Source organism: Martes martes (assembly GCF_963455335.1).
Source record: "Martes martes genome assembly, chromosome: 4".
NCBI classification, from domain to species: domain Eukaryota; kingdom Metazoa; phylum Chordata; class Mammalia; order Carnivora; family Mustelidae; genus Martes; species Martes martes.
In genome coordinates, this window is record NC_137891.1 from 171,338,181 (window position 1) to 171,350,979 (window position 12,799).

Below are 12,799 nucleotides of genomic sequence, written 5' to 3' on the forward strand. Positions count from 1 at the left end.
TTCTCTGTGGTCACAGTAGCCAGCCCTTTGGAAAACAGCCTCTCCGCTTTACCCCTTGTGCTCCGGCCACAGCATGGTTCTGAGTGGGGGCTCTGGAAGTAGGTTAGGCTACTGGACTTGAACATGGGTCCACTCTTCCTACCTCTGTGCCCTTGAGCAAATCATTTTACCTCTCTGCACTTACTTCATCTATAAAATGGGGATGGTAGCACTGACCTCACTGGGCTGTGGTGAGGATAAGTGACACTTTATTATGAGGCCTAGCACACACTAAACACTCAGCCACCTCTTTATATCTTGTTTCCCCAAGGCTAATTTAAAGTTCTCCTGGGGGGCACCTGGGTGGCTCAGTTGTTAAGCGTCTGCCTTCGGCTGGGGTCATGATCCCAGTATCCTGGGATCCAGTCCCATGTTGGGCTTCCTGCCCAGCAATCTGCTTCTCCCTCTTCCTCTGCCCCTCCCCTCCTCAGCTCCTGCTCTCTCTCTCCCAAATAAATAAATTAAATATTTAAGAAAATAAGTTCTGTTGGATGGGATCAGGCCTTATTACTTTTGTCTGCCCACTTTGCTGTGGTTGTCCTCCATACTGAACTCTTTCTCCCTCCAGCCAACTCTCAGATGAATTCCTGTATGCAACATTGATTTTTGAAAATGGAATTGCTATGAAGGGATGGGGGTGAGGGGCTCTGTCTTGCCCTGGAGAAACTCTAGCTCCAAAGGGTGATAAGCTTATAGGCCCCTCCGGGGCCATGGGGCCCAGCTGCTACAGCTGTCCTCCAGGCTGCCGTCAGGATGGACACCACGGATCCTCGGGATTCAGAGACCAAATCCTTTGCGAGTTCAACTCAAACGACACATGACATAGAGCAGGGTTAGGGAAGATGTCACCAAGGAAGAGGCTTTGAAGCCAAGTCTTAGAAAGGAGGGCCACGATTTCAACAGGTGGAAAGCAAAGGACCAGAAATGAGCAGGTTCTGCCGTCTTTCTGGGAGAGCGGGGCCGTGACCTGATCGCTGGGGGTCAGCACGGGGAACCTGGCAATATGACCACCGGATATGGCAGAGGCCAGCGGCTGGGGTGATCCTCCTGGCTTATCCCAGACGGTGCAGCCCTGGCTGAGGGGACAGGTCAGGGCGCGGGTCTGCCCGGCCCCACCTCCCAGTGCTGCTGCCAGTTCTTCCCAACAAGCAGTGTGGGAGGGTTTCATACTCACCTGCCTTGAGAAGGCTCTGGGAGAGTGGATCTGGAAGGGTGAGGAGCTCCCACAGCCTGGGCCCAAGGCGGGAGGTACCCGAGGGAAACGGACATTTCCATGAGCTCTGCCTGAGGTAGGCACTGAACGAGGACTCAACCATGGCTTTGTGAACCAGGGCCCCCGCCAGGGAGAAAACAAGGACAAGACACCTTCTGGAGTCAAACTCTTTATTACCCTGCCCAGGGAGCCCCACACAAGGAACCCGCGGAGCAGGGGTGAGGGGCAGCACACGCCCTTTCCACAACTTGAAGTTAAGGGGAACTGTGGCAGGTGGGAGGAAACAGCTCCCCTCCAGCTCCCTGACGGCACTGGCTGCCCTGATGGCTGGTCCCTGGCATCCCGGCCCCATGGGGCCATCACCAGTGCGCCTGTGCAAGGCCCATGCCTGGGGCTGGAGCCAAGCTTTGTTTACATTGCTCTGGTTTACAGGGGGTCACTCTGGGCATGTCAGCATCACTCATCTCCCTGGGCTGGCTGGGGGAGCCCCAACCCCCAACTGCAGGGGGAGAGACTCACGTGCTGGGGAGCCCAGGGAGAAGAGGAAGCAGGGGCTGCAGGGGCTGGAGGACACCAGGAAATGGGGTATGAACTGCCCCTAGTGCAGCTTCTGGTAGACATCTGACTGGGGGCCCACCCAGTCTTATTAGACCATTCTAGAGACTAGTGGTGAAGGTCCCAGGGCAGCTTAGCTTGTGGAGACTTCTCAGCGTACTCCACCCACCCTGGGACCAGAGCCCTGGCAGGCAGCTGCGCTCCAAATCCCGCTCTGGCCCCTGTGCGGCCTTGTCCGGTGGTCCAAATGTGCTCCCCTTCCCCACCGGGCACTGGGCTGAGGCAGAGGGAGCCCAGTGGGCAGTGGCAGGAGCAGCTCTACAGAGGCAAGCTAAGGCCTTTCCAACAGGTGAACAAAGAGGGTACCTCAAGGGCAGGGGTCACAAGTCTGGGAAGGAGGGGACTGGGAGCTTCTCAGTGACCAATGAGACACAACAAGCAAACACCCCCGCCCATGCTCATCTTCAGCCATTGTTCAGCCCATCTGGCCCAGACCACTGGGTCAAAACCAGCAAACCCATCCCTGCCTGTTGGGGTGAGAAGAAAAAATCTGGAACCAAAAGGGGTGGCGACTGCCTCCTCAGGAACCTGGTGGGCTCAGGGCCTGGAGGCAGCCATCACCGGAGGTTGAAGACGAGGCTGACAGTTAGGATGATGCCCAGGAGGAGGACGAACGGCAGCCAGGTCTTCACGAAGGCCCCGACGCTGACAGGGAGGAGAGATGGGAGTCCAAATGGGAAGGGCCCGAGGAGTGGGGTGTGTTTCATAGAGCCCTGTCCGCCCACCGCCCAGATGGGGCTGCTGCCCCTAAGGAAGCTCCCGGAACCACTCCCTCACCCCAGACTTGGTCAGTCAAGGGAACAGGGCCAGCCTGGCTCGACGATGCAGAGTCACCAGTTACAGTCCTGAGCAGGGGCTGTTCCAGGTTCCTGGGAGACATCTGACACCACACTGGGCGGGCACGAGAGACGCACCCACCCCTCTCTGGGCCTCACTGCTCCCTCCACAATCAGCTCTCTGGGGAGGTCTTGAGTCTCCGTGTGGAAGCCCTCTAATGAGGCCCTCTGGGAAGAGAGGGATGGGCAGGAGTCAGCGCAGTGCTGTGGCTGGAGCGGAGGGGCTGGGAGTCATGTCTGCCTCAGTGTCTGTGTGACTGCGGTTATAGTCTTCTCTGGGGACCGCTAAAGGACTTTCGGAATTAAAAAAAAAAAAAAAGACCCCTAAGAGTCTCTTTTTCAGAAGCTCTTAATGACGCATGTGGCCAGCAGGAGGGCTGGAGAGGTGGCCAGGGGGGACCAGGCCCATGCTGGCGCCCAGGTGTATGCATCACTCAAGCTCTCTGTGTCCCCTTACCTGAAAACTGGAATAATGCCTTTGACCTTACAGGTTGAGGTTGTGGCTTCAAAGGTCCTCCCAGGCCACCACTGAGGCCACCTGCCCAGAACCCTGCCTCTGATGAGGAAGAGTGGGAAGGGAATCCCGTGGGGGCAGTTACCAGCCCTTCCTTCGAGGGTCTCCATGTTTGCCTGACCTGTGCACGGGGCTCTGAGGGCTCACAGCCTCTCCGAGGGGCCACAACCATCAGCTCCATTTTACCAAGGTCAGCTGCAGCTTAGAGAGGCCAAGGCAGGTGGCTGAGATCACACGGGCCTGGGGTTGGACCCAGGTGGAGCTGGATTTCAGCACAGTCACCTTCCTCTCCACCAGGAACTCAGCTAGTTACTCTAGAACCTTCATGGCTCCAACCAGCATCTGCTTTGGCCCTGTTGGCTGCAGAACTCCACAAAGGGCCCTGACGGGATCCTCGGGAGAGCGCGGCCCCAGGGGTGAGTGGCGGCTGGACGGCTCACCTGACGTACTTCCCATACAGCAGGCAGAAGAAGCAGAGCGTCACCATGTTCCAGTTGGTGCTGTTGTTATAGCGCATCAGGTTCAAGGCCAACGCCACATGTGAGTGGCAGTTGTCACAGCAGAGACTGTGCTAGAGACGTGGGAAGGGCTGGGTCAGGCTGGGCCAGGCTGGGCGGTGGGGGACCTTCCACCCCGGTCCTGCTATGGGGAGTGGCCCACCTACCATTCGGTGCTTGTACTCCTCGGAGGCGTCGTGCACGGCTGTGTCCCACGCATTGGGCCCGCTAGCGTACACCTGAGCAGGGTCCAGCTTCCAGTACCTGGGAGGAAAGAGGGGGTCCTGGGCACTGGCTCTCCTCTCTTACCATCACTCAGCCTCTCAAATGTTCCAGATGCCTGCTCTGTGCAGGGTCCTGAGAGGGGGCGGAGGCCGCAGGGGTGAGGAAAGCCCAGGGCAAGAGGCACACAGTGGACACCTGTCACACAGCGTCATGTGGATGCTGGGGAAGGCAGGGACTAACTCATTCGGAGGGCTGTGAGAGGCTTCTGGGGTGATATCTGCGTCTAGTGTGAAGGAAGAGTGGTTACCTGTGCCCAGCAGAGGGTGGAGCACGCACAGAGGGAGAGGCACAGACTTGAGCGGCTCATACGGGGGTGGGGGGGTTGTGGTTAAGAGTCTGGGCACTGCTGGAGGAGTCAGAGGGAGGAAGATGCAGGCCAGGCCACATGCTGGGGGACTTGAATGTCACCCAGAGTTTATCCATAGCACAAGTTCTCTGTCCCCCCTCCCACATGGGAGATTGGGGTGAGCAGGAGAAGAGCCCATGGGGCTAAAAGCTCACTGATCTCAAGCTAGGTGCGAACAGCTGTGCTAAACAACCAAGTGCCCAGCGGGGCTCCAGAGGAGAATACTGGGAGGGCAGGGCGCCCTCTGGCTGCTCTGTGGGGAACGTCTTGGATATGGGGCTGCACAGGGGCTCCTGCCTGGAAATGGGTGCCCAGAAAACTGATCCCGAAAAGCAGCCTGGCACAGACATCCAGCCCAGAGGTCCACAGCCAACATTTCCGCCTGCCTGTGGAAGTCAGCAGGGGGCGGGGAACCAGTGCAGGCTGTTTCGGCTGTGCGGGTACCATACCACCTCCTCCCTGGGGCCTGACTTGGCAGGGGCAGCCTCAGACCACAGGGGCTGTTCTCAGCATACCAATGACTAAGACGCTGTCACCAGGCCCACAGCTGAGTGGGCCCCCAAGACAGAAGAAATAAAGGGGTGCCTGGCTGGCTCAGTTAGCGGAGCATGAGACTTTTGATCTTGGGGGTTGTGAGTTCAAGCCCTATACTGGGTATAGAGATTACTTTAAAAAAAAAAAAAGAAAAGAAAAGAAAAAGGAAGGAAGGGAGGGAAAGAGGGAGGGAGACAGACCAAAGATTCCAAATACCCAAACACAGCAATAGCTCCCAGAGGGTCTGACTACTTTTATTCTAACCAGAACTTTCCAGCTGAGTTCCAAGCAGTGCCTCCTTTACATCTTAAATGGCTCATTCACTCCCGAGGGGCAGAAGAATCTAGATTTTGGAATGAGACACCTAGGTGTGAGTCTCAGCTCTGCCACTTCCTGTGTGATCATGAGCAGCCCTTTCTCTTTCCTTATCCTTCCATTGGAGCTGCATACAACCTCGCAGAGCTGAGGCAACGTCTAGATGGTCTGTGGGTAAAAATGCAGCCAGGATTGGGGCAGGTGCTTGGCATGGGTGCTATGCTCCGGTGTACCCTGTCTCTCCCGGCCCTCATCCTATCCTCAGGGTGCTGATTCCCGCCGCATCCCAGAAGGCCCAGCCCTAGAGCTTGTCACATGGGTGCTCATCACTTACTTGGCAGGCTTCCCGAAGGCCATGTTGTCTTCCTGCGGAAGGACAAGAGCAGAAGTGAGTGGAGAACCTGGCAGACCGACGTGGTCCATGGTGCAAGTGCAGTGACTAAGAAGTTGGTAGGTCAGGGGGGCAGAAGTGGGGTCTGGGCCCCGCTCTGGGGCTGGCACACCATCTAAAGGGCCAGCAACAGTTTTTCTGGGAGAAGGTCACATCACAGCAGGAGTGCCCAGAGCACTGCACCCGGAAACCAAAGACTTGGAGTGCCAGCCATGACAGCCCCTCTGTGTGGCTCCCAGGTACTTCTCTCACCCTCTCTGGTCCTCATTTGCTCCAAGTTCTCTGGCCAATCTCTGAGTGATCACAGGGAGGCAGTTTCCTTTGTGGTACAAATGACAACACCCTCTGACCTCCTGACCCGACAACAGGGCCCACATAGGGTTCCTGTGTCTGGCAGCCTGACCGCATCATTCAGAGGAGGCCTGCTGGTTGAGGAGGGGGCTCGAGAGGCTTCCAATGACGGACATGTTTCACCCAAGCCCTGGACCTCCTAAGTAAGGGTTGGGGCAGATTCTGGGTTCAGAATCAGGAAGACCCAGCTGACAGAGCAGGTCAAAGAGGAACTACCATAAAATATACAAAAGACCTTTGTCATGACATCTATTAATATAAACAAGCTGGTACCATCACGGCTCCTCATTCCAGCCTCTCACGGAGATGAAGCCGCACCCCGGCAATAGGCAGTACGCTGCCTGCTCGTCTGGAGCTGGCCCCCTGCCCCCACCTCAGGCACATCCCCAGGAAACAGACCTAAGAATATAGCTGGTTCGTTCTAGAAGCCCCACCCCGTCGTCTCCATGGCCACACCCAGGGAACCACATCAGCCTCCCCGGTGTCCCCACCTTGTGACTCCCACCTTCTGAAGGTCCAGATGTGGTTCCTGGATGGTCTGACTCTCCACTCTTGCCTCTAACCCCTACCCATGTCTTGGTACCCCAGGGGTGGGCTAAGGACTGGGTCAGTTATTTAAGAATCCTTCTGGCCACACTGCCCTCCTGGCCTGTCCTGGAGGCAAGAGAAGGGGGAAAGGGGTCAGACACTGGTGAAGAGCAGAGGGCCAGGGCCAGGACTGTCTGGTATTTGCATTCTCCTGGGGAGACTGGAAAGCTGCCTCAGGCCAGACAGGCCAGTCTCCCACTGAAGCCTCAGAACCCACCAGAGGGGGGCAGAATGGGAACTCACCGAGACAAAGTAGGGGCCGGCAAAGTCCCGAATGACTCCCGTGGATGTGCAGATGCCCATGTGGCCGATGATGGGGAAAAACCACCTGTGAAAAAAAGGACAGAGAAGGGGCAAAACTTAGGGGGTCCTCGACTGGTTAGACAGACGCTGGGAACACTCCACCCACTGTGAGACTATGTGAATGTAATGTTGTGCAGTGAATGCCAACTAGGGTGGCCGGGGAGGGCTGCGGAGGCACAGACGAGGGGCAAGGGCAAAGGAACAGCACAATGGAACACCACTGCACCCCACAGAATGGCTATCCCGGTAACATGGGGTGTGGGGAGGATGGGGGGCAACTGTGATTGTTTCTACTGCCTTAAAAACTGGCAATTACTCTATGCCTCAGCAAACCCACTGCAGAGTGTACGCCCAGAAGAAACAAATGCTTACGTCCACCAATGCCATATACAAGAAAATCCAGAGCACCTCCGTTCAACATCACTGGAAACATTTGTCAAGGCTCACTGAACTGCACACTTAAAATGTATGCACTTCATTGTATATACAATACATCCCAATAAAGTTGAATTTTCCCCCAAGTTTTTATCTCAATTACAGCTAGGTAACACACAGAGCAATACAAGTTTTGGGTGCAGGATTCAGTGATTCACCACAACAACCGCCCTGCTTAGTACCTGGCACCTGTTCAACCCCCACCCCCCGCCAGTAAGGTTGATTTTAAAAATAACTAGAAATAATCCATATGTCCAACAAGAGTAAAATGAATAAGTAAATTAGGATAGAGTCATGAAATGAAATAATATGTAACAATGAACAAAGAACACACTTCGGCTACTACAACACATGTTCTCACAGACATTAGGCAGTGAAAGAACCTTCCACAAAAGTCCATGCATAATATTCCGCTTATACGAACTACAAGAAGAGGTAAAACTAATCTATGGTGCTCAAGGGCAAAAGAGGGGTGATTTCTGTGGCAGAATTAACTGGCACAAGGGAGTCTTTTGGGTACTGGAAATGTTATCTTCACCTGGGTGACATGAGTAGATATATATATGCAAAAATTCACTGAACCATATATTTAAGATTTGTCCACTTTGTAGTATATGTTATATCTCAGTAAAAAAGTTAAAAAATAAAAAGCGAGGGGGAGGCATTTAAACCAATCTGTGGGGGTGCCTGGGTGGCTCAGTCCTGGGATGGAGCCCTGCGCCGGGCTCCTTGCTCAGCAGGGCGTCTGCTTCTCCTTCTCCCTCTGCCTGCTGCTCCCCCTGCTTGTGCTGTTACTCTCTCTCTATCAAATAAATAAATAAATAAAATCTTAAGGAAAAACAACAACAACAAAACACCAATCTGTGTGTGTGTGTGGGGGGGAGGGTTTCAGGGACCATTGCTTAGAGGAAATGAGGAAGTTAACAATAGGTGGAAGGACATCGATGAGGACAAAAGCACGGTGCAATCCAGGAACTTAAAGTCCAAATTTTTTAAAAAACCAAAATCTCGGGACACCTGGGTGGCTCAGTTGGTTAAGCCGCTGCCTTCAGCTCAGGTCATGATCCCAGGGTCCTGGGATCGAGTCCCGCATAGGGCTCCTTGCTCGGCGGGGAGCCTGCTTCTCTCGCTGCTTCTGCCTGCCTCTCTGCCTGCTTGTGTGTACTCTCTCTCGCTCTCTCTCTCTGGCAAATAAATAAAAATCTTTAAAAAAAAAACAAACACCAAAATCTCAATTGGGTCCCAATATGCAAAACATATAGAAGCCCCTGATCTGTCTGCAGCATGGGAACCAAGGTGCTACAGGGCCTCGGTGCTGAACAGACTGATCCAGTTTAAGGACTCCCAGGGGGGGAAAATGACTCATTCCAGGGCCAGTGGCCAGCACTGGTTTCAAAGCTGCACCCTGCTCGGGAAGGGGAGGCAAAACCTGGAGGTGCAGCTCAAGGAAGCGATTAGTAGGGGCTGGAGCAGTCAGCAAAAACTTCACAGAGGAGGTAACTTTTAACCCTAAGCCGTGAAAGGACAGGATGTCATCAGGCAGAAAGCAGAACTCTGCTTGTGTTTGGAGAACATGAGGGGACAAGAGTGGAGGGAAGCGGGTGGCCAGTTCAGAGGCTATTCTGGAATACTGGCAAGAGATGATGGTGATCCTGACCAGAGCACTGGTGGTAAGGTAGTGAGAAGCAGACGGATTCAAAAGATCCTTAAAAGGAACACTGGGCAGTTTTATGACTGATGGGACAGAGGCCTTCCTAGGTCTGCTGCCCGGGGAATCTGAAAGGATAGTGGGGTCAGAGCAGTCTCTTGAGAACGTAATTCAGGTTCCATCAATCCCCTGCTTCACACTCATTAATGGCTTCCTGTTACACTTAAAATATACTTAAAACTCCTTCCAACAGTTTGGCCCTGCTTATCCCTTGAAATCACCTCAACCCTCTTTCTAGCAACATTGCCTGCTTCTGGTTCCTCAAACACACCAAATCTTCCCACCTCAATGCTCTTTTTCATTTGCCTTCATCTGGAACACTCTTCCTCTAGAGCTTCACACAGCTGGCTGCTTTTCATCATTTGGGCCTCAGCTTTAACTGTCCATTTGGGAGGTCTTCCCTGACTATGCCTTCAAGAGTAGCCACACAATGGGGCGCCTGGGTGGCTCAGTGGATTAAGCCTCTGCTTTCTGCTCAGATCATGATCTCAGGGTCCTGAGATCAAGCCCCACATCGGGCTCTCTGCTCAGCGGGAAGCCTGTTTCCTCCTCTCTCTCTGCCTACTTGTGATCTCTCTCTTTCTGTCAAATACATAAATAAGTAAAATCTTTAAAAAAAAATAAAAAAGAGTAGCCACACATCACCCCAGGAACCCCAGATCTTATTACTTTGCTTTAATTTCTTCATAGTACCTACTACTATCTGGAACTAATCTTGTTAACTTCTGTGGTTGTGGTCTTTCCCCACTAGGACGTACACTCCAAGACAGCATGGATTTTCTTATTTATTATAGTCCCCAGAGCAGTGCCTAGCATGCAGTTGGAGGTATGAATTCACTGACTGATAAATGATGAATGAATGAATGTCCTGAATTTAAAAGTGGAGTCAGGCTCTGAAGCTGGAGCTGGGCTGAGTCTTGACTTTGTTTTGGGGCAAGTTACTCATTCCCAACTTTGTCAGTGAGAGGTGGATAGTAATAATGACCTCAGTGCGGGGGCTACTGTGAGGATTAAACAGGCTCTGCTTGCAAAGTGCCCGACACACTTCCTTGCATTTGGTAGTTGCTCAATGTTGTTACCATGAGCTGTTCCATAAACCTTTGCTATCTCATTGGCTGGACTGGCACAGAATAAATTGCTAAAGAGCTACAGTGGCCACAGAATGGGCACCGGAATTATGGGAAAGTAGCTCTTCTGGCTTCTCACACCCTGATTTCAGAAAACCCCCCCACCCCTTGCCTCTGCCCCAGTTCCTTTCATCTGGCTGGGGAGAAGGTCTGGGTTTGACCAGTAACCCACATATCACAGTCATGCCGGAAATCTGTAAAGTCCAGAGACTTTATGGACTGCTATCTATTCAGACCAAGTACATAACAGACCCTCAATAACTGTTCATGGAAGGAAGGAACAGAGGGAGGGAAGGAGTTACTGACCTTGGAGAGCTCCACCTGGTAAGGTAGACTATCTCAGTGGAAAGAGCCCCACATAGGCTTCTAAGCCTTTATTTCCTCATCTACAAAATGGGAATGGCAGTATCTATTTCATTAGGTTGACGTAAGGACCAAGGACTGAATGAGATGATGAATATAAGATGTTTAGAGTATGTATCCAATCTTAGCTGCTTTTATTAGCAGCAGGAGCTATTATCTGGCTTTTCATGCAGAATTATCAACATCTCTGAGGGGGGTGGACAGAGTTTTGGATTCAGTTGCCTCCTCTCTGCTCCCCTTTCCAAAGACAGATGACAGTTCCTTGTGCCACATCTATTCCCAGCTCTGCACCCTAGGTCAGCAATCATCACGATGCACTACGATGGTTCGTTCGTTCATCTGTCTTCCCTTCCTGCTGCAGGAACACATGCACATAGATGCAAACAGAAATGGGGTGCGAGCTGCTCCTGGCCCAGGTAACGGGGGATTATGGTGCCCCCATTTCATGTTGCTATCAGCTCTCTGAAGAGCAGAGGACTCTATGAATGTTTTTCTGAGAACAGGGAAAAACCAGAGATCTTAAAGAAAGAAGACATGTTTTTAGTAAAACCGATATATTCCCTGACTATCCCTTCCAGTTATTCTCATGTAAACATTTATTTTCTTCACAGCACTAATCACTATCAGAAGTTCTCTTACAAGCTTACTTGTTTACCGTCTATCTCCTTTCACCAGGATTTGACAGGGGCGCCTGGGTGGCTCAGTGAGTTAAAGCCTCTGCCTTCAGCTCAGGTCATGATCCCAGGGTCCCGTGATTGAGCCCCACCCACATTGGTCTCTCTGCTCAGTGGGGAGCCTGCTTCCTCCCCACCTCTCTGCCTGCTCTCTGCCTACCTGTGATCTCTGTCAAATAAATAAAATCTTAAAAAAAAAAAACAAACTCCACGGCAGTGAGAATCCTATCTGTTTCATCTGTCACTTTATATTGTTATCACTTAGAACTACTCTGGGCACAAAGGAGTCATTCAGCAAATGTGTTACAAGAACACTGAATGAATGAATGAATGAATGAACACACTTTCTTAAAATTTTTATTTTTTAAAGGAATCAGACTTGGATGCTTTTAAACGAATGCATAAGCATTTGAAAACACAAACAAATGAAGTATTTTAACATAATAGAAAAATTAAGGTCATTTTTGTATCATCAACATATAAGGCCAAAAAATGGTCCCTTCTCCACAACACTTGGCTGCTTATGATACAGGGAACAAATCTGTCTCATCAGGTGAGGGGAGATAGTCAAAACAGAGCATGTTATGGAGTCCGAAGACTGAGTTTGGGATGCCTTTGCTCATTGGCTTGTGAACCTGACCAAGACCTTTAATGGTACAGAGGAAGCTCAGCTTCATCATCTCAGAAATCCTACCTTAGAAAATGACTGTGAAAGAGCTTGGCCAATTGTCCAGCACTGCGAAGGGTGTTTTTATCAGTTGTCAAGGCTGAAGTAGGAGAGCAAACCAGCTCCCCTGACCCAGGTGCTCCTCCTCCCTAAAAGGCGGCCACACTACAGGAGCACCTGCTCTCTCTCCTGACAAAGGACGAGGCCATGGAAGGAACACTGCTTTGGGAGGTAGATACCCCGGGACCTAAATTCGCTTTGCAACTGAAATAGTGTGTGATCTCCAGCCTCATCACCTACGAGACAAACGGCTGGACTCCCAGACGTCTGGGGGCTTTTTCAATGTTGACATCTCAGGAGGCAGTGTGGTCTCAGCCACACTCCCACTCCCGCCTCTGGAGTCAGTCTAGCCTATAGGAAGTGATCAGCAAGCTTTCGCTCAATGAATGAAGCACTGAATGAATGAAGATGTCTCCTCAGACCCGGTGAGGGGCCCCTCTTCTGCACGCCCACAGGTCCTGCGCTTCCCAGCCACAGAACCTTTCCCGCCGGTCTACGACTGTCCTGCTCCCTCACTAGACCAGGTGTAACGAGGGCGAGGAGCGTGTCCCATCCGTCAGCAGAAACTGGCAGTGCGTAGGTGGCGGGGTTCTGGTGACTGGGCGAGGGGTGCGGGCCGGACCCGAGGGAAGGGCTTGCAGCACGTCGAAACCGGAGGCGGGCCCGGGGCCGCCCGACTCTCCCCATCCCCGGGCGGAAGCCGGGGGAGACTCACGTGAGCACAGGGATGGGCGTCCACACCACGCAGTAGGGAAAACGGCTCCGGTCCACGTCCATGGTGCTGCCACCCGAGCCGCTGAAAGGCTTCTTGTCCGTCTCGGCCGCCGTCGGCGCCTCCACTTCCGCCATCCCGGGCGGGGGTGGCGGCGGCGGCAACAGGAGCGGCGAACTCCCTTCCGCTTCCGCCATGCTGCGCGCGCCCCGCTCCGGCCGGCCCC

General features: G+C 52.8%; 1 protein-coding gene across 3 annotated transcripts; it reads right to left on the reverse strand.

The window, feature by feature from the left end:
- Positions 1 to 1,407: 1,407 nt before the first annotated feature.
- Positions 1,408 to 12,799, reverse strand: TMEM222 (transmembrane protein 222). Of its 3 annotated transcripts, none has more exons than XM_080802552.1 (6): positions 12,577 to 12,793; positions 6,768 to 6,852; positions 5,529 to 5,560; positions 3,882 to 3,978; positions 3,658 to 3,788; positions 1,408 to 2,871 (listed from the first exon to the last, which is right to left on the reverse strand). In XM_080802552.1, exons 1-6 carry the CDS (start codon positions 12,768 to 12,770, stop codon positions 2,859 to 2,861), a joined length of 552 nt encoding a protein of 183 aa, XP_080658678.1. In that variant the 5' UTR covers positions 12,771 to 12,793; the 3' UTR covers positions 1,408 to 2,858. The 3 variants fall into 3 exon arrangements, with proteins under 3 accessions (XP_080658678.1, XP_080658677.1, XP_080658676.1); XM_080802551.1 differs by having other exon boundaries at positions 1,410 to 2,512; positions 3,667 to 3,788; positions 12,577 to 12,799; XM_080802550.1 differs by having other exon boundaries at positions 1,410 to 2,512.